Here is a 26,346-nt window from a genome sequence, read left to right as displayed (position 1 = left end):
GACAACAAAGGTTAAATACACTTTTCTCCCTCTCGCCATCAACTCCCCTCCTCCCCTTCCCCTGCCTTTCATTTCCTAATGTCCCTTCCCTCTTTCGTCATCTCTGTCTTCATATTTTCAACACTAACCGAGAATATCTCCACTCAGTCCCTGGACCTCGCCTTCGTCCTCCTCTCCATCTTTAGTCTTTTCTCTTTCCCTCGCCCCTCAGAGGGCGGCAGTGGATGAAATGATCAGGGAGGGGGAGGGATCTGTTGCTCCGCTGATGGCGAGGAATTACAGGGAGGGAAAGCAGAGAGGAGAAGTGGAGAAGTTTCTGTGTTGACCTTGTACCGCTGCCAAACGGTGGGATGGTGGTGGTGGTGGTGGTGGTGCAAGGGATTATGGGTGGGGGTTATGAGTGAGGAGAAGGGATAGAGTGAGAAATAAATGAAGAGACCAGAAGATCTACTTCTATGGAAGGAAAAAGCGGTAGAAAGAAAGTGGTCAGGCAGTAAGACACAAACAAGTCTTAAATCAGTGGCTCTAAAAAAAGAATGTTAAAGAACGTAGAATGTGATTAAATCACTGAAAAACAAGGATTAAAGGTACAAGATGAAATGTAAAATGAGAAATAAAAACCAGGCATCATCCCCACATCACTCAGCACATCCCAGCAACACAAGTGATGTGTGGATAAAACTATAATGTACTTCAGAGCTGTGTTGATTGATTGAAAAATACGAGGTGATGTAGTATAAAGACCGACAAAGTTCGCAAAGGGAGGAGGTACAGCTCGGTCTCACTTCCAACGCTCTGTCACAGTCGGTGTAAAGCACAAGGCACCTTTTATCATGGTCTATGAATACATCTATCAATTAGCCTGGCTAACACCAGACTAATCTCAAATGAGATCTAGTCTGGCAACCAGCCGTTCATTTCTCTGTAGAGGAGGTGTGGTTTACGATCCTCCGGAGCCGTTTATTGGGCGCTTAGAATGTCTATCAAAAGCGTCTGTAGGTAGCTCTTAGCCAATCAGATCAGTTATACCAGATGACGTAGTAGAGCAACAGAAATGGATGTTTGTTGTGTGTGTGTCTGTGAGAGAGTGTTGCTTGCTGCTTTGCTTCTCCAGTTCTCGCTTTCTGCAAGATTTATTTTCACGCTTTATTCCCCCTCATGTCATTCAGCCACACACATCCACTGATTTTATGGGCAATAAACAAGCTGCTGCGGTTCTCTCGGCGGCTCCGCTGTCCCCCGGCTCGTAGCGAGATCACCGGCTTTACGGTAGCGGGGCTATTTGCCGCTAGCGCCGCTAATAGCCCCGCTACCGTAACGCTCTAAACTATTTAAAACACCATCTACAGCTAAAGAGAGTTTCACGTCTGCAGCAGCCATGTTGGATCCGGAAGAAAGCTACAAGCTTCCAAGTGCCGAGTAGTACGCGTCATCGTCTTGCCGTCCCTCCCCGCTATTTGATTGGATCCCTAAAACAGGGCTAAGAAACCTCTCTGGTTGCCAGTCTGGGTATACCCAGAATATCTATCAATATACCTTAGAGCTGTATTGATTGATTGAGAATTGTAGATTCTGATTGCTTTGAAGATGTTTGTTAAAATCATATAACAGAATCCCATAACCATATTACACCGGTCCTTAAATCACTCCACTGGCTTCCTGTGAGTTAGAGGATAGATTTTAAAATCTTACTGCTGGTCTACAAAGCATTGAATGGTCTCGGACCAAATTACATACTTGATCTGCTACCTCTCTACGAAGCATCCAGACCCCTTAGGTCATCTGGAACTGGCTTGTTGCGTGTCCCAAGAACAAGAACTAAGCGGGGTGATGCAGCTATCAGTTATTATGCTCCTCACCTGTGGAACAAACTACCTGTAGATCTGAGGTCTGCCCAAACGCTCAGCTCCTTTAAATCAGGACTAAAAACACTGTTGTTTACTGCAGCGTACTCTTAACTTTAACACTTATCTGCTCTACTCTACTGCCCTTACTTTTTAACTTGTGCTTTTTATTATTTTATCTATTTTCTTATCCTGCTGTATCTTATTTTATCTTATTTGTATTTTTATTTCTATTTCCCTGTTTTAATTGACTGTTTTTACTGTTTTCAATTGTGTCTTGCTGTTTTAATGTGTATGTAAAGCACTCTGAATTACCTTGTGTTGAATTGTGCTATACAAATAAACTTGCCTTGCCTTGCCTTGCCATAATCCTCACAAAAAAACAAACAAACACCAGCTTACTACAACCAAGAAAGTATATGTAACTGACTCTGATAAAAAACTACGGAAGTTCTTATTAGTAGAATTAGCTTAACTGCCTTAAGTTAACTGTTTCCTGTGAACACAGAAGTTTATTTTGGAAAGCCACAACGCATGTAACTAATGGAAAGTGACAGTTTTTCTGCCATGTGGTTCTGGACAGGTAGCGTGCACTGGATTTTACACAGCATTATTGCTACAAACAGCTGCCCAGAGCATCTTAAACGACTTTGGAGGGAGTGACCCAAAACAGTAAAAATCTAAACAACGAGCTGAACCTTTTACATTACATACAATAATTTTATCCATTATATGAAGTATGATTGGCTCCCTTTTATAGATGAGTGTAGAGTGTTTCTGAAAAAGAACCCTCAGCTTATTTCTCCCTAATGGGAAATGATTAAAATTAGCAAACTCTGTTCTCCATATAGCAGCCACCACTTGCAGGGAGTAAGATGTCCCATTCAAAGTTGCTCCAAAATAGTATCAGCTTGAAGTTTGTATATGACTATACATGGATAAGTTCATCTTTGAGCTAGAAAGGGATAAAGTGGGATGAGGTGGGTTTATCCTTCATTACAGCCCTCCTGCATCACTCCACAGATCCCATCTGATCTTCTCTCCATTTGCTCCCATCTGACTCAGAATACTTGTTTTCTGTCTCCTGTTTTTCTAAGAATGAGCACTCTAGCAATTCTAGGAACCCACCTGTTTGTTTCTCACGTTTTTAAAGGTAATTGTACATAGCATAATTACAGGACCTGGTACAGGGTTTTACAATAAAAATGTGCAATTTACCAATTTTGGTCAACCTGCCTAGTGCACTCTAGTTTACAAATTTTTCCACAATATCATTTGGCAACCCAGACATTATGATAATTTGTTTCCCTCTGTAATTATATGCATCATACTGAAAATGCAACATCTGTCATCACTGCGCTGCAATCTGGACATTTGGGGCTTCTGTCATTAGGAAAATAAAACCAGTTGTAAGGTGTTTGAAGATATTTGTAGATATTGCAGAAGAAAATGCTTTTTAACGTCGCCTCAGACACAAACAATAAATAACTTGCCAACGCATAACAATGCTCCCATTAGTGTAGTTTTCACCACCATTTTCCCCATTTCCCTTAGACTAAACTGCAAAAAGAATAGACATGTTTCTACTTCCTCCCACTGTACAAAAATGAAGCCAAAATATGCGGGATACGGAGGCTGCCATCTTACACTGGTGACGAGCCAGAGTCTTCTCGATAGTGATGGACTAGTGGAGCCAAATCGAGTTTCTATTTACAGTACATATGACAGAAGCTATATTAAAAAATATATATATTTCACGTGTTGGCTCATGTCCCATCCACTAACACAGAGGGGGCGGGATTTATGACCTATACTGCAGCCTGCCACCAGGGGACAACTGAGATGTTTTGGCTTCACTTATGGGAGCTGCAGGCCTTAAGTCTTTATATAAAGTCTATGGACTAGACATAGACTTAAGTCAAGAACTTGTTACTTGTTTGAGCAGCCGATTCTGTTTTTATTTTAGGAAAAAAAAACGTTTTTCTGCTGCAGCGCCTTTAAGTCTTCTATTTATTCAAAAATAAGTTTAGTGATGTACAGACAGTCTGGAAAGAGCCTTTTTCTTGTGAAGAACTAAATAATCTGCCTTGAGACATTACTCCCCCGCTTCTCCTCCCCTGACAGCCGCCACCACTCCCCTCCTAAATGGTGAAGACGCCAGTGTCAGTGCGAGAGACACTGCAGGCTCTACTGGTGTATATTGCAGACTTGCTCTGCAGAGTTGCATCACTTAGCGCTGCTGAGACACAAGAGAGAGAGAGAGAGAGAGAGAAAGGGAGAGTGAGAGAGAGAGGGAGGATAATACTGAGACAAATAATGGGAAAAGTGTGAGGAGAGGAAAGGGTGGGAGCCCACGTCTGACTCCCACAGTTTCTGTCTTTCCCTCCCTCCTCTCTTCTCTCTCAGTTTTTCTATTTTCCGTTTTCACTGCCTGCTCACTCTCTGTCTCCCAGTACGTTGCCATTTTTCTCGTCCTGAGAGAAATCCACTCTTCTGAATGTTGGCACTGAGAGCGTGCTGTGAATCACAGCTGACACAATATAAAACAGTGGTTCAACACATTCAAAGTTGCGAACACTGACAGTAAATTTCCTCTCACTGCCGTGGCGGCAAAAAAACACCAAACTGCAGTCTTTGTGGTTTTGTTTTTGTGACTTGAGTTTGAAACGTGATACGGTCATTACTATTTTGGATGATGTACGTCAGCCTGGGCCCTGAAAACAGTCAAAAACATATTGTGTAATTTGCAAATACTTGTGTCCCGTTTCTTGAAGAAAACTTTTGCCTCCAAGAACTTGATTTTGTTTTGCTTGTCTCCATCTCGCCACAGTCTGTGTGGTAAGAGGAACCCCCTGCTGTTCTCTGCATGCTTCTCAGCCCCTCACTATGTGCCTTTTCCCCTCCACTTGAACCGCTCTGTCTTTTTGTTTGTCCATTGAAATGTTCTCTGATATTTGCTGTTCAAACAAGTGTCCAGTTTCAGCCAGTTTCAGCCAATTCCAGGCGTTTCACATTAATGCACCTCAGCCTTTACAGTCTCTCCTTCTGTGTCTGTATGCCTCCAAGTCACAAAAACAAAGCCTCCTGTCATCCTCGCTGTTGCAGCAACATTGCGTAATACCTTATAAGGATGTTGGATGGAAAGATCAAAGCGTGTAACCCCTAAAAAATAAGGGCTGACATCGTTCCTGGAGTGATGGACCGTCTTGTGTTGCTCCTCCCTCACACTAAAATCCATCCAAATCTTCTTTTTCCCTCAAACAACAACATTTAAAAACTAAGTTCATTCTCAAATCCTGCTTTAGATCTGAGGAACTTTTCAGAATTTTTAAAAAATGTATTCTCTGTTTAGAAGAAGGAGAAAGAAGAGAACATGGAAGAAATACACTCTAAAGTCAAGAATGGCCGATGATTAAGAGTGATGAGATGTGTTTCTGTGTGACAAGAAAATGTAAAAAATTGGAAAAGGGAGTTTAAAAAATGCTCTAGAGGATGAAAAAATGGGAGAGAAGAAAAAGGAGTGGGAGGTGCAGAGGGCAGAGGAGAGGGGAGGAGAACAGGAGAGGTATGCTCTGCTGGAGGACTGGGAGAGGAAAACCACAGGAAGGAGTGAGAGGGAGGGAAGCAGAGAGAGAGAGAGAGAGAGAGAGGGAGAGAGAGAGAGAGGGAGAGGCCAGATCAGGGCGCCATGGAAGCGAAAGTTTCCTGTGAGACGGGGAAAGTCTCTCTCATGTGTGTTAGTGTACGTTACACCCGAGGGGGGCATCCATTCTATATGTGTCTTTACGGTTTTACATATAACTATGTGAAAAAGACATTTAGTTTCCAGCAATTCTCTATGAGGGACTAGTGACATTTGGTGTGTATTTGCATGTTGCATAAGACTAAATGTGTATGAATGTGTCATAAGAAGCATCAACAGCACTTTGTATGTTTATCTCCTTTAAACACAACTGTGTGCAAAGTGTTTAGTTTCTGCTTATGGTAAAAAAAAAGTGTGAATTGATGTTTATTTGCATCTAAAAGTGTGTATGCATGTGTGTACTGTTGTTTAAGTCCACTAAGGAGCTGCAGTCCTCAGATTATGGGTGTGACCAAACATATAAATGTACATTTACAGTGTGTGTGTGTGTGTATGTGTTGGCTTATATTGCTTTCTTTGTGAGGACCAATAACAGTTTTAAACAACTGTAGTCAGGGCATTTCTGTATTGTGGGGACGTTTTTGCTTATTGGCATGACTTTAATGGACTGTTTACAGGGCAATACTTTGTTTTAAGTTTGAGGTAAAAATTTGGTTTATGTTTATACATTTAAACATGCAGTGCGGCACTTTTGTCGCCCCCCGCTGGCAGCGAGAGTAATTACAAGGGCTGCGAGAATATGCTTTTCTCCCATTTTAGTGCTATCATGACACTTGGGTGACAATCTGATATGTATTATATGTAGAAAATGAGGCCCGCCATTTCTCGCTTCGGCTTTGTTTAGCTTGAAACGGATATGACGCCACATTACTTACAGACTACCAAAATAAAAGCAGTAACTTCTTCCATCACCACATTGACTAAAATGAAGCAAGTGCATTTGAATTCTAAATCTATCAATTTAGGCATGAAATAAACCAATACCAAATCGTAAAATAAATAATTACGATACTTAAGTGAATTCACTTTTCCCCACTAACACCAACACTATTGACATGTACTTGTGATGTATGCATGAGTTTGAGCTCACATCACCCCCACCCCTGTTGCTTTCCAGAAACTTTTCTTGGATGTTTTTTTAGGGTTACGTGTAAAAGCCTCTGCCATACACTCATTACTGCATTTAGCTCTTGTTGTTTTACCTAAAAGGCATCACTCCAGGTGCACCAGCATGGTAAAGCTGCAGTGGAAGCCAAACACCACAAATACTGTATGCTTAGAAATACAGAAAGCTTTCCCTAGCGTTCATGGGGAATAATCAGCATTGTGTGAAGGGCTTAAATGTGCAAACATTCATTTATATATATAAGTAACAACTCCAACTTTAAGACAAGGGAATGTAATGTGACAATGAGGGTCCTCACAAGTATAAAAACTAGTGTGTGTGTGTGTGTTGCTGTCTGCATATGAAAAAGTGCTATACTTTACATGTGTTTAGAATCTCCACTATATGTGACTGTGTGTGCATGCATATGTGCACAAGTACACATGTTTGTGTGCAAGTGTGTGAATAGTCAAAGTATGTGTTTTGCTAGGCAGTAGGGGATCCATAAGAAGGTCCGGGCATGCTGCCCAAACGCAGGTCATTGAGGGAAAAGAGGGGGAGGAGCTGCTGGAGGTGGGGGACTCACGTGTGGTTATGAGTTTTGCGCATGCCTGCTGATGTGAGTTGAGTCTGTATGCGTGCCTGGATACATATGGTCCTGTATGTGCGTGCCGTCACAATACCTCCAAATAGCTTGTGTGTGTGTGTGTGTGTGTGTGTTTGTGAGCGAAGTCAGCGAGGTTGCTGTGGAATGTGAAACCAGTGTGGTGAGGTAGCTGGCAGGCCGACACAAGGACCTAAACACTGACTTCATTGTGGTTTAGCCTCTGCCTCATATTATGTCGGGGGATCCTGTCGGTGATTGTGGAAGAATTTGTGGTGACAGCAAGTTTAGAAGTTAAAGAGGTGTACATGTAGCTGGAAAGTTGCCGGTTTGAATCCCAGATTGTGTTTGTAAAAGCAGCCAGTGAAAGTAAATTAGGAATGCTCTTACTGCCAGCTATCATTAAAGAGCCATATAGTGAGACACCCAACAGAGGTTTTGCAGTTGTGTCACAAATCTACTTGCAGCCCACGTCTGGCGCCATTTAGGAGTTCCACTGGAGGCGAATACTGGCTGACTATATAACAACTGGCTCAAAAAACAGATACCTGAATGCATTTTTGTGCTGTGGGTGTAAAGTTTCAAGTTAAAGTCAAAACTCTGCGAGGTAGCTTTGCTTTCTAATGTAGGTTTAAGAAATGGTTTGACATTTTGGTAAATGTTTTATGTGAGAGTTAGATAAGAAAATAGATATATCCTGTCTGTGTGATAAGTATGGAACTAGAGCAAGGAGGTGGTTAGCTTAACTTAGAATAAAGCCTGGAAACAGGTCGAAACAGTAAGCCGAACTCTGTCCAAAGTTTATAAATTAAAGGTTCCTTGCAAATTAGTTTTTGTATCTTGCTGGCAGCCGTGTTTAAGTTTATGTGGGCAGAACTGAAGCCGTTTTCTATACTCTTGTCAAAGCCACCAGTTTGTTTGTGTTATTGTGTGACTTTGGTGAATCTGAAGTAGCCACTATAAAACACCAAAGTCACACAATTACACAAACAAACTGATCACGGCAGCAGTAGACCAGCAACTCCAGCATTCTGCAAAATAAAATGATCATTTTTTCTTAGTGGAGTCTGGTGGCTTTACAGCAAACAGAATTTTTTTTTTTTTTAGTAAAATACTTTGAGCTGCTGCCCCTGTCCACATCAATACATTGCTTGGCTTTCATGCAGACACTCCTGTCTGGTTCTCAAAACTGGAGTGTGCTGGCCACCATTGATTCTGGTAATAGACTATGGATACGTATCTCACAACCCCACAGTTTGTTCCTGAAGCCTTCAGTGGTTGGTTAAAGTTGGTTAAGTCACTTTATCGATCTTCTCGTACAACTCTTGACAAGAAATTGAAAAAATATCAAAATTACAACAAAAAAACTGAAATTGTCTTACAGCTTTACAGAATATATACACATGTATTTATCTTTTGAGATTTCTGTCATGTTACTTTCTCGTTGCTTATTGGTATAAATCAGATTTACAGATATGATAAAGATGGAAAGTGATGGTAAGCAGAGCAGATTTGCATCTTGCAGACATTATCTTAAAACAAACAGATGACGGAAGATGTTCCAGGCTGCTCTCAGGTGTGAATGTGGTGGAACAGCGTGAGTGAGAAGCACTGAAAAAGAGAATGTGTGTTGTGTCAACTTTCACAGCAGCTGTCAAGCATTTGTTCGCAGGTTTGGTCCACTCACTGCACAGTTTCCCCCCCTTTGGTTTCCTCCTGTGAGATTTTTTTTCCCTTTGAAGCAGATATCTGGGTCTTGAGTCATTTGGTCTAACACTAACTTATGAGTTGAGTCATGGACCAGGGTGGCTTTTTGTCTCATGCTTCACCCAGAGTATCGTACCACGATGGGTGGAAAACTACTGCAAAATCTTGTTAAGCCCCTCAGTGAAGTGTTACCACAGAAATGTAGAAGATCGCAGTAACAAACCCACAACATAACTGCTTCTCAGAGGTTTTTGCCCTCAGGAACTAAGCAACAACTAAAATTCACAACACAGAATTGGACCCTGCTATCATTCTCAAGTTAACTGAATGGTCTCGAACTAAATGGACAAGGATGGGACAACAGCTCTTCTTATGTCATAGAGAAAACTGTAGTCTATAATTCCAACTATCATCAATTATGGAAGCTCAGTTTCTTTCTACATAAAACACAAAATTTGTAATTTTCAGCTGCTAGTGGTTCACTAGCAGCTGTGCTTTCAAACAAAACAAAACAAAAGACACAATTGGCAACTTTGTGAAGTAAAATGGGATCATGTGAGTTGTTGCTGTATTGAGTGTCCATCATTTGGGAGACTTTTACAGGCAGCCAAATTATCCAAAAAGGTCTTCTGCTCTCCAAAAACAATCGACCAGGTGATTAAAATGGGCAAAAAGACCAAATGAAGCAGTTTTACGTTAAAAATCAGTATTTTCCCTGTGCTGTTCCAAGAAATCCATAATTTCCAGAGTATGATGTGAGAATATGTGGGCTCCACACTGTGTTTATCCTTGCTGGGGCTGCCAGCTGATCGGCTGTCTACCGTCTACCAGACCAATAATTATTTGCTAAATGAAATCACAAAATCACTCCAAAACAGCTTTGTCAGTGTTGGCTGCATGGCTCACTTTTATAATCAGAACTAAACCCTGATGAAGAGGCATTTTACTTTCTTAGTAGTACTGTAAGTCAGCATTTCTCTCAGCTGAGCTGCCTGTTCCACCAGTAGACACTGACCCCTGGTGGCGAGGGCTGTGCACTACACATCACCTAAATACCGCAACTCTCAATCAGTTTAATACACAGACAAAAATGGCGGTGTCTACATTTTTGACCGGGAGTTCTTTATAACCTGGTATATTACAATACTGTGATACTGCCCAAGCCTACACAGGATATCCTGGAGGGGCTGCGAGTGGAGCAGCTGCCAACGTTTGCTCAGCTTAATTGTCTGATAACTTAAAGTAAAAATATACGATGACTAAAATCCTTCTTATGGTTGAAATATATAATAAAAAAGCAAACAAGATCTAAGAAGTGTATTGTAAAAAAGTGGCTTAAAACTGGATAAAAAGTCTGATTCATCGTAACTTTAGTTATTGTACTTAAATTATGTATGTAAATAATGTGTTTGAGCTTGCATAATTCCACTATATTTTTAAGGATTGTTGCAGAATTACATTTTATTATTATCACTCCTGTAGTTCTGTATTGGATGCTTATTCATGCCCTCTTGCCTCAGGGAAATGTTTATCTTATACCTGCTACAGTCATATAATTCTAAATGTGTTGTACTCCCTAACTAAAGAAAACTTGTTTATTAAACTGTCACTTTTTGTTATTTATACTGTGTTTACCACAGAAACTTTACTGCCTCCATGTTGATCATGTAGTCTATAAGCCACACGATCTGAATAATGATTTAATGTGATCTGTCTTGAGCTGTGACTAATGTCGCTGGAATTATTTCACAATAATTCAAAAGCCAAACTGATTCTTAGAACAGCAAACAGTGATAAAATGATCCAGCTGTCTATAAAAGATAGACAGACATTTTTATAGAGAAGATTTAAACACAGATAGAAAGTGTTTTTCTCACATAGTCACACTGCTTTGTCATCAACTCAGACCTCACTGAAGATAGCTGACGTGTTTTTACTGATGGATCATACTTGTCTCAGTCCACTGTGAGGACGGGGAGGGACTTCCTGTTGCGGTTGACACCCTCAAGAGACCTGAGGATCCTTGTCAGAGTGAGAGGAAGAGAGAGACAGAATATGTGAAGGTTACAGGAGGCATGGAGCAAAAAAAAAAGTGTATTAGTTTGTAAACTCTTATGATTTTGACATTGCTGCAATTGATGTTGTCATATAAACAATGGGAGATCTCTGCAGATCCCTTCAACTTTATGGAGCTTTTTAGCGTCTTTCAACCCATTGTTTTGGTATTATGGCCCACAGCTTTACTGTTGATTTACTCAAACATTTTCAGGAGCAGCAGAAACATGTGCAACTTTTTAGTGAGTTTGTTCTGATGATCCCATTGTACACTTCCTGCCCAGCACCACAACAACAGACGACAAAGCTAGCGACTACGAACAGAGAGGCATTTAGCAGTTTAAATTCCAGATATCTCCCTCAGGAGCTGGTGGAGACCAAAACTGGAGTGTTAAGTGAATAGCTAATTTTGCTGCCTGATGTTTGTGTGAAAATGAAGTGGTTTGCTATAGTTCACCACAAGGTGACAAAAAAAAACTACAGGGAATGGAGTACCATCCACAGCTTTTGCTAATAGAAACAAAATTATTCAAATGTGGAATGGAAAGTGGCTAATATGACAATTATGTGTTTACAGATTGTTGTGCTGCTGCCATGTGGCCAAAAAACACATTCTTGTTTCAGCAAAATTGTGAAAAAAAAAAAAAAAAAACGAATCACTGATACCTTTAAAAACACACTGAAAGCTAATCATCACAGCTCAGGAGAATTTTGTCAAAAACTGCAGCAAAGATCTATAAAATAGTGCCAATGAACTGTGTTATTTCATAGATATTGAGAGTTATGTGTGACCACTCCCCCTCTCTCTCTCCTCAGGTGGGCAGGAGCAACCAGCAGCCATGCTGTCACTGGACGAGCCGCTGGACTTGAAGCTTCCCTCAGGACGGACTGATGGTCCAGTCCGATTAGGAAAGAGGTCTTATCCGTCCTCTATCTGTGCCCCTCTCAGCGCCATACGACCACGCCTGCTATGCACAACCTTTCCATCTCCACCCTCCTCCCCAGGTAACCAGATAAACTGAAGCACAACACACAGAATTCTTCCCAAGAGTCGTGTCAACAAATCACTTCTCCCCTCACTCCAACACACATGACATGCCTTTGCTGATGCCATGTTGCAGTGGTGAAGACTATCACTGTGATAACGCAATAGAATAAGTGGATTCTGTGTTCTCACTTAGTAACTTAATATTGTAAATCTAATGAATGGCAGCTGTCCACAAATAGACATTTATTGTTCACAGATTTGTCAGTGTGGCTCATAACAGGAAGAGCGTGACACTGTCCTCAAAGACGACCACAACGTGTCCTCTGTGTCCATCTGGATGCACTGTGTAACTTCATACTTTACAGCCCAACTGCTTAATTATGTGCACAATGTCCAATGTGTGTTTATGGCTGTTTTTGTCTACACTAAGTGTATTTTCTTTTTGTTTAATAATGCCGAATAATTTGACCTTTCATATGCGTGCCTCCCATGATCCTCTTCGTCAAGGATCAAGGAATCTTTATTAAGGCAGAGGGGCAATTTGTTGTAGAGCCGGCAGCTCAACACAAGAACAACAATAAATAGTATATTTATTATTATTATTATTTATTATTATTATGTTATTATTATTATTATTAGTATAATCATGCCACAAAACCCACAAGGAGTAGCTAAATGTTCCTGAAGGACACCAGGGGTCTTTGGAGATTCCCAGCAGCAAGACTGAACTAAAAACAGTGTAGTTACAGCAATATGTATCATAATTAATATATTCAAATAAAATAACTATGTGGATTGTTTTAAGGTGTTCCTAATTTACCCCCCTTACAACAAGGTCTTGAAACAGCTCCTGTTGGGATTCCTGTAACCTTAGTGCTATATAGTGCAGTGGTTCTCAACATGGGGGTCAGGACCCCCAAGAGGGCCCCAAAATCATGTCTGGGGGTCGCCAAATGCTTAAGGGACAAAAACATATTAAAGAAAGAGAACCTGCTATTTTGGTTCCAACGAGGAGCCAACTTTTCATATTATATGAAAATTATCAGAAAAATTCTAAATAAGGTGCACATTGGGTTTTTTATCCAACTCATTTACTCAACTTGTCTGGTTCCTCTGAGGTTAGAGGTGGACCCAAAGTTAGATCAGGACTCAAATACCTTCACCATGTCAAGGGCGTGAAACATAGCCACATAATATTGGTGAAATATCCAAAAGTACACTAATAGCAATTTTTAAACTTCAGTTACAAGCTAACTTAGCCACCTACAGTAACCCCAAGCACTTATATTGTATAGAAAGGTTTTACTTGTTTATGACAAATGTAACATCATCCCATTTCACCTCTAATCTCCATTCTAGAATCCCAGTCTTCCCCTCAAGAACGACCCGGGTCCTGTTTCAGTCCTCCACCCATGGACCTCAGCCTGTCACCCTCCTCCCGCCATGCCTCCTCCCTCTCCCCGTCTCCTTCCTCCCCCTCCTCCCCCTTCCCTTCCTCACCTCTGGAGTCGCCTCACAGCAGCAGCAGCCCACAGCCACATCTCTTCACGCGGGTGAGTGCGACACTGACATTAGAACGTATAGTGTGATGATCTTGACACAAAAGAAATTTAAAAATCCCACCCATAGTTATTGTGATTAAATCCAGCCTGGATGTGCTGAAGGTGCAAAGTATGTTAAAACAAAGTAATTCTTACAGAAATTAAGTTGGCTACAGCCAGAGAAGATGCATCACAAGCATTTTAAGGCTGGTATCCAGTGCAAGTTTGATTAGATAATTGATACATTACTTTCATTTATCACGAGTAGTAGAATAATAGCTGCTTATTTATACATCCAGCTGTTATATTTTAAAATTAAATTTTATTATTTTGGATATGTGTTTCTGTCTACTATTAACTCAGTTTTTAACTCTGGTTTTTGTCTCTTCCAACTCCTGGGGGAAATATCTGACTGTTTAGCTGCTACAAGCTCCACTGTGCACACTAACAGGCAGCGTACAGCGGATTTTACTTTTTTTTTTTTTTTACTGAAACACTTGCCTTGTGTGGCCGAAAAAGACCCATGAGAGAAGCAAAACAGAAAGGTTATAGGCTTTACAGGCACTGGATTATTATTTGTAATTATATATAAAAAAGAGTGATTGATTTCACACTGTTATCTGATACATGATTAATAAAAAACAGCTTATAGCTGCTTTAAATTTCATTCTAAGAGCCAAACTGTTTCCTTAAGGTCAACTTGAGGGAAGACTGTTCTATGTAGGTGTCTCTCTTCACGTCAGCAGTTAATCTTATCCATAGGCATGACCACGGTCTTCTCAGAATAATCCAGCCAGCTACTGATTGTGTCCAAATGCTCCCCACTCTTCTTCAGCAGGATTGAATTGAATTGGGATCCTGGGAGTGAATCTAATTTGCTGCTGCAGTGTCTGCACACAGCACAGAGCCGCCCAGTGACTCTGTCTAAATCTAATTCTAGCCATGCTTGAGTGGTAAAACATGAAACACACAGCTTCTTTGTTAGAGCATCAAATCTCTCCGCTTGGCCCAGATTCATCTTTTAGCTCAGAAAGTACCCTTTTAAAAAATTGTCTAAAACATTAAAAGTGGACTTTGATAAGCACTAATTATGTCTCCCAGACAAACTTCAAAGACGTCTTTGAAGCTATTAGCAACGGATTTTTGTCCATAATAATTCACTTAGCATGTCAGTGTGAATTTCCCTTCTAATTTTAAACATGCAGACCATCTTTAAAAAAACCCCACTTTGCTTCCATCATACATCAATACATAGAGAAACACCATCCTCTTCCAACCAAAGATGGTGGTATTTAGCCAGGCAGCATAGCACTTGATAGCACTTATCGTTACACTACTCACCATAGCTTTTAATCTTGATCTGTATTTATATTTTTCATTTTTCATTCAAACTACTGCTTTTACCCCCACTTTAATTTATATTCACACCTTTTACTTATGGTTTTTGCTGCAGTGGCAAGTGAAGTTCCCCGTTGTGGGATCAATAAAGTATAATCCAATCTAATCTTAAACAGCAATGTCAACAAAATGAATTAAATCATAAAGTTCAGTGATAGTACCACAAGTAAACAAGACAAACTAATGATATTATTATTATAAGAGCGGAAGCAGCAGATTCAACAGCACAAAACATATACTTTTTACTACTTTACTACCCTAATACAATCAGTTTATCACTCTTTTTTATTATTATTGTCAAAGGCGAGGCACCACAAGGTTCTATACGAGGCCCAGTTAAATTCTTACCATTTTAGAATGCAGCCTCAGACAGTTATTTTTTTATAAAATATATGTTTCCTTGTAAGAACTAATTAAACAAACAGCATTGTCACTTTTAAATATGGATGTGTTACTTTTGGAAATCAAATGCATCTGTTTCTTCTGGCCTACAGTATTATATAAAGCACATGGGGTGATTTATGAATGCTGTCAAAAAGTACAACAATCCTGTAGTTTACTAGAAATAATGTAACATCATTTTTTCCCCACTCATCCCATTTCTAGAGCTCTTTTTACTGTGCATTTTTACACAGCCAAAAGTCATACTTACTAAAATGACAATCTTTGATAAAAGATTAATATCAGTTTAAAATCAAGTTGTTTTACGGAGTCCTGCCACTATTTAGATAAACAGGCCATAGAATATAGCCATAAGCAGCCAGACACAGAACACAGTCAGGGAATGACCCATGACACATTGTGCCCATGTGTCATTCGATTATCTAAACATGACAATTTCCCAGACACAAGAGATCCACTTCATGTCAGTCTGAGACATGCTGCTGTGCTACCAGACATGCTTCATGGTGTTGAAGGGTGCACACAACAAATACATGGTGGTCCTTAAAGTTGGAATAATTTTGTTTTCAGATATAATCCTCTCTTAATTTTGGTTTCATTTTCATTGTGATATGATTAATAAAGTTTTGAGAAGATATACACTTTATCTGTCAATAAGAATTAATAAAAGAAATTAGGTAAAAATATTTAATTTCAACTTCATTGACATCTGTTTATTTTTTCCAAAAATTTCAGCAAAATTGTAAAATAAATACCCAATGTTAACATATTTTTATCAACAAAACCCAGATGCATTTCTACGTCCATGTTTTTTAGTGGGAAATAAGGGAAAAACGCATGTTATCCCAACTTCTGATCGTGTTACAGAACTGTTAGCCTTGTAGTCACACAAGATAAAAATCCTAAATAAAGCTGTTAAGTAAAATCAGACACATTCAAACAGCTGTAGCAGCAACACTGACTCACTAGCTTAGGACCTCAAAGTTCTTAGCACTCAACACAAACATCAGAAAATAAAAGTCTGGAATCCAAAGTTCTTCTTTTGTCTGTTTACTTATGAACTTAAAATCATACAGTTTACAAACTTAGGATCTATACTTTCTTGGATACATTAACTGACTAGTGCAGGTCAAAAGACTGTGTTGCTCCAAGGTCCAGTGGCTTCTGGCTGTTTCACAGGGTTCTATTTCTATTTATATAAATCTAACAGCCAATCCAATGACATTATTACTCTCATTTCTACATATCACTTGCAACACAGAACTTCTCTGGTCTAAGAAATATAATCAAATTGAAATTATCTCAGTATAAAATGATTATTACAATGATTATTATTGGGTGTTACAAATTATATCTTCCATAGAAATGGCTACAACAGTAGCTAACGATTGAAATAGTGATATTCGCCAGCATGTTGTCTGAAATACATCCATCTTTGATTTAGAATACAGAGGTTTACTACACAAACAGTTTTTCCCACCTGGCCTCGTATAGGCCTACTTACGGCATTAGATTGTCTTCCTTGTAGGGGTGCACCGATTGCAATTTTCTGGCCAATCACAGATTTTTTAAAAGCCTGACCTGCCGATTCCGATTTTGGCCGATACCGATTTTTTTATAACTCACAGCTGAACCTTGAATGTTTGAATCTTATTTTATTGAAAAACAATTACACAGCAGTACTTTTCTTTAACAAATAAAGGAAATAACAATGTCTGAGGTAAATAGCAACAATTTACAGGACAAACTAACAGAAGAACTGCAACCATAAATAAAGTGTCCTGAGTTTTTGGTTTCGATATAGTATAACATACATACAACTAGGGATGGGCATCGATTTTCGAATATTCGAATTGTAAAAAAACATTACAAAAATCGAATAGTTCATGATATCTGTAAGGAAAAAAAGTTGTATTACTGGTGCCTTCCGCACGGGGGCAGCGTAGCATTTGATGATACAGTGTGGCGGGCTAGATGCCAAGCTGTAGAAGAAGAAACAAACCGTTCTCGTTAGCGGCTCATTAAGAAGAGGAAGAAGGAGTCGCTGGATTTGTCTCTAGTCGCTTTCTTGAAAAATAGTTGCTAAGGGGTTTGAAAATTCGCTAAATTTAGCTACAAAGTTGGGAGCACTGCTTCGCCTGTGGTGGGTTATATCAAGGTAGATAAGATGCTAGATAAGATCGGTTTGACGTAAAAGAATCTGCAGATCCCGCAAAATTAGGGAAATCGGCGCAGATCGATCGGTGCACCCCTACTTCCTTGGTTGACCTTTCTCTCCATCCTCCTCTCTTTCAGGAAGCAGCTCGTCATCGAGGTCTGGAGGGCGGAGCTTCTCCACAGGGTTACCCGTTTTATCTGCCAATTGCAAGCCCACCGAGAGCGTACAGCTTTCCTTCCTCCATGTTCATCAGTCAGAACAGAGAGAAGCAAGTTTCACCAGAGCCCTCATTGGACGGTCAGCTGGCCTGCCGTTGGATGAAGGTGAATATAATTACGGTGAAAAGTAAATCAAAATAAAGTTATAGTATATCAATGCACACATGGTCCGGATTACTCTAATTTCATATCTCGGTAACAATAAATATGTTGATATTGAATGTTTTCTGGTAATTTAACAAATAAACACATGAAATAACTGCATGATAAAGACAATATTTGTACGCTCCTGTGTGAATTAATTACATGACAAATGAAGTTTATTGAAACTTTGGTGCAAAATGAAAGCAACAATTTAAAGTGAAATTATAGTAAAAGTGAGTAAGTAGGTTCTTGTTATCAAAGTATCTCAAAATATGATCACGATCATCACGATACAATTCCATTGAAAGATGCTTTTCATTATGATATTGAAGTCCTCATGAATCAGTAAAACAATGTTTCTATGTGTTGTGTGTCGTTAATGTTGAGCGTCTGTGTTATCTGTCGAATGTACAGTGATGTTAAAATGAATTTCCCCTTGGGGACAATAAATTTAATTTAATCTAATCTAACAAGTCAGTTTAATGAACCGCATTATATAATATAATATAATTAGTCAAGGAGGTTAAATACAAATTAGGGCTGACATTTATTCAAATTATTATTATGACATGCATTCATTGCATTCATTTAAGCAGAAAAATTCACAGTCATGCTGCTTTTCTTTGTTATAATTTATATTTCTTTGTTATAATTTATGTAATTCTTTGTTATAATAAAGATTCGGGGGGAGGTTTAAATTAGTTGTGTGACAAATATATATCTAAATACCACCTGGTCTCTGGGAGCTTGTGTGTGTTGTTTATTATGAGATTTTAAAGAATTTTAATGTCTGCAAGATTAATTATAAATACATTATGTGACGAAAGTTGAAAAAAACTGCAAATACAGTATGTCACAAGTGATCAAGAAAAGCGACAGAAGCATTTAACAAGGTCTTAATTTAAAATGTTTTCAGATAGTGTGATGTGTAGAATAACTGCTAAACTCTTTTAAAAACAAATCTAAGTTACAGCATGATTTCTCATCAGTTTCATCAACTGAAGCCGGTCAGTCAGTCAATGTGTATAAATGTATGTCCCCCTCTCGATCCTCTAGTGCCACCTGCTGTTCGACTCGCTGCAGGACTTGGTGGATCACATCAACGATTTCCACGTCAAGCCTGAAAAGGATTCTGGGTACTGCTGCCAGTGGGAGGGCTGTGCTCGAAACGGCCGGGGCTTCAATGCTAGGTATGTTCCTACTGTTCCCACAGAAATGTCAGCACATTTCACTCACCTGATAAACTTTTCTAATACAAATATTTGAGTTGCACACATGTGAAGGAACTCCCTCCCACTATGTACATACGTTTTATATGTACTGACAGCTTGTGCTGCCTTGAGATACATAAATATTATTCATAAATAAGTATATTACAATATTGGCTTTAACAACAGTGTTTTGTTTAATTTGAAGTTATTTTTTAATCTGTAGTTTGCAGTATTTTACGAATGTATGTTCAGCAAAACCTTAGTAGATCACAGCTAGCAATTGTTTTTCAAATGTTGATTTGTATATTATCTTTTTGTTTATAAAGTGTCATGATTATGTCTAAACTTAATACTTAATACCACAACCACTACTACTACTACTACTGCTTCTGTTATTAATAGCTATATTAATAATACATAAATAACAATTATTATGATCATCATTATTATTATTATTATATTAATAATGATAATAACAATCATAACAACAACAACCACAACAACAACAATAATAATAATAATAATAAGACTGTTATTAATACTGGCTTCATAGTTAGATTTCTGTTCTTGATTTTTATATAAATTAGCACATAATAGAAGATATTGCCTAATTTGTATATTAGCACTAACATAACATAACATTTCAGACAACTTATAATAGAAATAGTTATTAATACAATATTTGTCTTGATGTAATTAATCAACTGGAATTAATAGAATTATCTATTATCTCTTATTTTTTCTTTTCAGCTGTAGTGTAGTTCCCCTACTAATAATCTGTATGTATAGATGTATAGTAGAATGGGGGTCCAACAATCACTATTTAAGGTTTTCAAGGCCACACGAACCAAAGAACAGATGCATGTGTTCAAACTGGTCTCTGCACTGCTGAGGCAGATACAGGTTTAAAAGTCAAATAAGCTAAAATGGAGAGAAACTAAAAGACAATGTATGTGTGACAATATATAATGTATATGTATAATGCTTGCTTAACAATACTGCATCTACATTCAACAAGAACCAGCTGAATGCAAATGTGTCACCAAGTTTTTTTTTTTTGCATGTCTGCTGTACTATATTATAAAACATTTGTGTTATTTTTACCTCAGGCTGCAAAGTATGAAAACATCAAAACAAAAGGACAGTGGTAGTCCTGGTTTCAGTTGTCTATAATCTGCAGTGTTAAGTAAAGTAAGAATATTATGTGTTACAGTTTTAGCAGCCTTATATTTTAACATAACTAGTTCTCATTCAACATCAGTGTATTTAGTTTCAACTAAATTTGTCCAATGTTTCATAGGTATAAAATGCTGATTCATATCCGCACACACACCAATGAGAAACCGCACCATTGTCCCACCTGTAACAAGAGCTTCTCACGTCTGGAGAACTTGAAGATACATACCCGCTCACACACAGGTGAGTTCACAAGAAAATCAAATACAGTTTGTTTGTTGAGATTCTATATTGTCATTGGCAATAAATCTTGTGAAAAGACCAATGTGTATGGTTTGTGTATTCAAAGCTGAATATATATTATTCCTCTTTGTTATAGAGAACCATTTTTTATTTTAATGCGACCAAAAATACAGTTAGAATATTTTTCCCAGATTTGCTGTCCTGCTGCTGTTAATACTTGGGCTTTAATTCTCCCAATTAAAACACTATTTACTCATGTTTCAGTAATGTTGGGTTAAAACTTTATTAATGAGCTATTACTATTTTATGTTTGTGACAAACTATCATAAAAACAATGGTCAAAATGGAAGCAGCAGAGGCTGACATGTAATAAACTTTATTGTGGGTCAGGCTCTAAGAAAACAGGGTCCTACATTTCCCACAATGCATCTCTAATAGGGGTCTTGTAATTTGACCATGCCTGTCTGGTAAAGGCCTGCGTCATTCAAACTCCACACCACCAGCTCCCACTGCAGGGTGTTTTAAATTAGTGTACAATAGAACAAGATGGCTAACTCCGATGACATCACTATGACATCATCAGGGAAATTTTTCAGATTTTACAAAGCATCTTCCAGAGCCACAGAAAATAAAACACAAATGTTTTTACTGGCTGGTGAACAGTAGATGGACTGCCCCTTGAAACAGAGCTGACCATTTTACATTACAGCTCAAAGAAATGTATCTCTCTTTACTGTGTCTGTCTCATGTAGAGTCATTTGCTTGACATTTGTTATGCAAATACGTTTTTTAGTTGTCACATTGTGTGACCCTGAAATATACCCGGAAGCAGGAAGAATCTGACTTATCTGAAGCGTACATGGATGTTGTGTTTTGTGTGTAATTTCCTCCAGAGCTACCGGGGTCAGTTTACTGTTTCCTCTTATCACTCCTTCTTATCAGCACCTCACACAATTCAGCACTTTTACTGGTGTTATGGAGGACTTGTTATTGTGCTGTAATGAGTTCATGTGTTGGAGGAATTGTCAGCTCGACAATTCTAGACTGACGTTCGTCAGTCTAAGTATAGCAGAGTCGGTCAGTCAGTATGTTGGCCCTCTTTGGTCCGGCCTGCCAGCCTGCTCAGTGAAACCCCTTCAGATGATCCAGAAGGCACCGGGTCTACAACCAGCCAAAAAGGTCTGGCTACCTGTTGCAGCCCACATCAAATTCAAATCTCTAATGCTCGCCTACAAAGTTGTCTCTGGTACTGCTCCTACCTACCTGAACGCCCTGATTCAGGCATATGCTACCTCACGCCTGGCTCTGCCACCTGTTCGTTCAAGGCAATCCAAACTCTTTGCGTTTGTTGTTCCCCATTGGTGGAACCACTACCAGTTCCTACCAGAGCAAAAACTCCTGAAGACCCAGCTCTACAGAGAGGACCTTCTATCCTAGCACCACACCACAACTCTACTCCTTAAAGAATCCTCACTAGCACTTATTGCTGCATTAATGGCTCTTAGTGCACTATACCGTGATTGTTTCTCATTTCTGTAAGACGCTTTGGATAAAAGCGTCTGCTAAATTACTAAATGTAAATGGGTGAGACATTCAGGGTCCCCTGAGGATGAATTGTTTTGATCTTCTGACATTTCATGCAGTGCTATCATCAAAATGTATCCCCGAGCCCAGTTTTTTGCTATGTGGCCAGATATCTGCAAAACTAATTACATTTCAGTCACCTGCAACTAAAATCATGGTGAACATGGTAAACATTTTACAAGCCAAACATCAGCTTGTTAGCTTTTTCAATGTGAGCATGATGCCACTGTAATTTGACTGCCACTCACTTGAGGGCAGGTCCTGGTGGACCCGTTAGTCTTGTTTATTATGGGAACAATTAAATTCATCAGTGCTAAATCATTTGGCATGATTTTAACAATCGCCCAAATTAGAACTTTAAAGGTGCAACAGTGGAAACCAACCCAACTGATGAGGATATTTGAGACAGATGCCGAAAGTGATCGGGGGAAAATATTCAATAATGGATATGGCGGACGGTATCGTAGACACATTTTTTTTTTAGCTGGAATGAAAATAGACCTTTTATATGTGGATTGTGAAATTATTATTTTTTTTACCACTCTGCAAAAGTACCCAGAGAGCTACTTTCTAAAACATAATTTTTTTATGAAATGGTATCTAACATTATTATATATAATACAAATAGTGTATTACATTGTCAGCTAAGTAAATAAATGATAACTGAGAAAATAGTGCAATAATGTTCAATGTCAGGCAATTACTATTAAAAAAAGAATAAGTCATATTAGCTAATGCCATTTCTAAATCACACCAAGCAACATTTTCTACATTATATATTGTGTAAAAAAGTTTTCATAACAGCACATATCAGACAGAATATATACTGATGCGATATGCCTATTTATGCAAATATCATCAGACAGTATCTGTCAACCGATATATCTGTCAGGCTTTAGAAACTAGTTTCTTGGCTAAGAAGACAGGATAAAATTATCATCACATTTTGTCCTTGAAGGAGAGTGTGGCACCACAGAGTTGAAGCTGTATTTTTACTGTCATACACTGTATGACAGAAGCAGAGACTTTTGCCCGACTTCGTTATCGCCTCTGTTTCCAAAACAAGCCCAAGCCAGGAGCCATGTCTACTTCCTGCACAACTTAATTAAGTCTGGTCTTTACTTCCTTATTGAGACTGTTGAGAGGAATCAAATATGCCAAAACAAGAGGTAACATGGATCAAAGGGAATAACGAGACTGCTGTCAGTGTGTATCACCACCTGCCTTTATGACTCATTTTATCTAATTTTCAGCCTTCATGAAGTTCTTTAGGTATGAAAATATTGTCAGTCCACTTTGTTCCCAGTCTTGTTTCAGTGTCTCAAAACAAAAGAAGTTTAGACAGATCACTGAGCTTGAACTGAACATTTTTTAACTGACGTAAATAATGTTAATATGCAAAATACATGAAACGTGCCGATTATGAGGGTTCAATAGAACCGAATTAAATTGATTATTCATTCTGAATAATCAATTGAATTCAATTCAGAATGAAAACTGCAAAAGATTGCTTGAAAAAATTGGATTAAACCTGAACTTGTTACTTAAAACAGAGATTTGGGCTTGAGTCTTGTGGCTTGGGCTCCAGTCACTGTTTTGGTGACTTGCAATTTAACTTGATGGAAAATAAATGACCTGAGACTTGACTTGGAAACTTGCTACTGAGAAGACTGGTAGCAGTGATTTAAAGAACAAGAGTTTATTCCATATTGATTTAATTCTGTGAATGTTTCTTCAACCTGTTTGTATTCCTAATAGGGCTGTCAAGTAAAGGCAAATGCCATGAAATAATCCTTACATCATCAGCTCATATACAACGTACGAGTGTCAAACATACAGGAGAAAGTATTTCAACAACACTGACATAATATAAGGCATGCAGGAACAGGATCTCCTGGTCAAAGCTCCTAGTGATAACCATATTTGAGTTAGCTTACACTTTCACACATGCAACGTGTGCAAATAAACTAATACTTTATGATAATAAAGGAAGCCTTGAGACGTCAAGTGATTTATTTATTTATTCTCCTTTTGTTTCTTTTGTCATCCATTTAGGAGAGAAACCCTACATCTGCCCTTATGAAGGCTGCAGCAAACGTTACTCCAACTCCAGCGACCGTTTCAAACACACCCGCACCCACTACGTCGACAAGCCGTACTACTGCAAGATGGCCGGCTGCCTGAAGCGCTACACAGATCCCAGCTCGCTACGCAAGCACATCAAGGCCCACGGGCACTTTGTCGCCCAGGAGCAAGGCGCTGCGAGCAGGCTGGGGGCGGGGCTGGGCCTTCCTGGGCACCAGAGTGCCATTGAACCACCCACTCTAAGTGGGGCCCACATTATCATCCCTGGGGCTGCTGCAGCTCTTCTTGGGGGTCTGGGGACCTCTTTGCCTCTCTCTGCATTCTGCCACGCAAGAGCTCTAGGCCATCATGGGGCGCCACTCTTCTCGATGGGAGGAGGAGGCGGCATAGGGCCACTCGGCCTCTCGGACTCTCCTCTGCTGCACTTTGGACTTTCAGCTGCATCGATGTTAGGGCTGGGAGCCCTGGGAGGTCTGGGGCGGATGACGGCGAAGGAGATGGAATGCGAAGAAGAAGAGGAGGAGGGAGAGGAGGGGGAGGTGCTGAACCTGTCTGCCGGGGTGGGGCATAGACAAAGTGACCCTTTGTCCTGGGTGGTTGTTCCCCCGAGGGCACTCCTCCTAAAACCAGCTGTCGTCAGCTAGGATGTGCACTCAGCAATGCATCAAACCAGGGAGCGTGTGGTTGTTTTTCTGTGTCCATGCATGTATGTCTGAGTGTGTGTGTGTGTGTTCACAGGCATACATGCGTGATTATGATGAGTGTGTGTGTGTGTGTGTGTGTGTGTGTGTGTGTGTGTGTATGTGAGGGATCAAAGGTCACTGTCACCTGCGGAGCCATAAAAAAGCACTTCAGCCATTCCAGCCCAGAAACAACTGAAAAGACTGAAAAGGACAAAAGTCATGTTGAGTGTACAAAGCCTAAACAAGACCTGAGTGTTGGGTTGCAAAAGTCTTTAAAGGGTCAGTTCACCTCAATGAAAAAAAACGAACAAAAAAACAAATCGTATCCCTTTCGATGTGTGGCCTTGCAGATCCATTTTCATCTGCTGACATTTTGAGATTTTAGATTTCTGGTGAAAACAGCATTAACGGTTCTGTACACAACATTCAGAGCAAATCAATGGTTCACAGTCTGAGCAGGGATTGCCTCCAATCCCTTGTTCTCATGCCCAACTTCTCACACACGGACACTTACAGGCACAGGCACCCTCTGGCTTCACTTTTTTAACACACTGGGTACTTAATAACACTAACATGCATGCTCAGCTTGACAGGCTACAACAAAGAACAGATAAGTCTGTATTACAACACATACGCGCACACACACACACACACACACGCACACACACACACATCTACATAGATAGTTTACTTTCATATAAATGTTCGATAGTTTACTGTCATATAAATGTTCTAAATGTTGCGTTAAGCACCTTTCAAAAAGGAATTTTGAAGAATTGAACAGTAACTTCTCTATGTCTCGTTGATGGATTCCCATAACATTTTGTACAGACATGTATGGTCCCCAGATGATGAACCCGACCGACCTTTATTATACTTTGACTTTCCTGTGATGCCTTATGCTAGGTACCATAAACCAATATTTTGGCTCAACAGAGTAGCAGCATAAAAGACACATAAACTTCAGCTATTCTTTGTGTTATCGCCTGTCCTATTGCCATTTAATGAGCCTTACTATTCAAATTCTGTAAATACCAGATGTTTTTGAGGTAAATATCTCCACATCTGACATGACCATATGCCACATATGTGGTGCAATTTAAGTGAACTGACCCTTTAATATTCCTTCATTCGCCCGTCACTTCCTGTTCATCTACAACTTGACTTCACGGTCGAAAAACTTTTTACAATGGACAATCACCTGTAGATCCACTAATCCAGGTTCTGAGAGCAGATGCACTAACCATTTGGGTGTTTTCATGTTTGACAACCTCCACTCTCTGCTGCCACATACCCCATAAATAATATGCGGGTGAAAAGCAAGATGGTGGGGAGCAACAAGAAACAATACAATCCATACACGATAATATAATGTAACATTAATGAATACAGGTTCATTAACATCCAACAAAGTTACATTCATCTGTTTTTTTCCCCTGGTGGCAAAGTTTAGAATGTGAGCAGTTCAGGATTTCAATTTCAAAAGATTTGAAATTCAACACTAAAAGACATTTTTGAAACTGTTTACAAAGTATTTATGTTTGAGAAAATGTGTTT

The 26,346-nt window shown here is 39.3% G+C and overlaps 1 protein-coding gene across 1 annotated transcript in view; it reads left to right on the top strand.

The window, feature by feature from the left end:
- Nucleotides 1-25,935, top strand: part of LOC131974694 (zinc finger protein GLIS2-like) — a 33,887-nt gene extending 7,952 nt beyond the window's left edge. The window contains exons 2-7 of the mRNA XM_059337117.1: nt 11,775-11,963; nt 13,306-13,499; nt 17,583-17,768; nt 18,864-18,997; nt 20,319-20,437; nt 24,077-25,935. Coding sequence (XP_059193100.1) covers nt 11,798-11,963; nt 13,306-13,499; nt 17,583-17,768; nt 18,864-18,997; nt 20,319-20,437; nt 24,077-24,750 — 1,473 coding nt within the window. The 5' untranslated portion in view covers nt 11,775-11,797 and the 3' untranslated portion in view covers nt 24,751-25,935. The remainder of the gene's footprint in view (nt 1-11,774; nt 11,964-13,305; nt 13,500-17,582; nt 17,769-18,863; nt 18,998-20,318; nt 20,438-24,076) is intronic.
- Nucleotides 25,936-26,346: the final 411 nt, after the last annotated feature.

The sequence above is a fragment of the Centropristis striata genome, chromosome 1 (genome assembly GCF_030273125.1).
Source record: "Centropristis striata isolate RG_2023a ecotype Rhode Island chromosome 1, C.striata_1.0, whole genome shotgun sequence".
In the NCBI taxonomy this organism is placed as follows: Eukaryota; Metazoa; Chordata; class Actinopteri; order Perciformes; family Serranidae; genus Centropristis; species Centropristis striata.
Note: the sequence above shows the minus strand (reverse complement) of the source record. Positions and strands in the feature narration are given on the sequence as shown.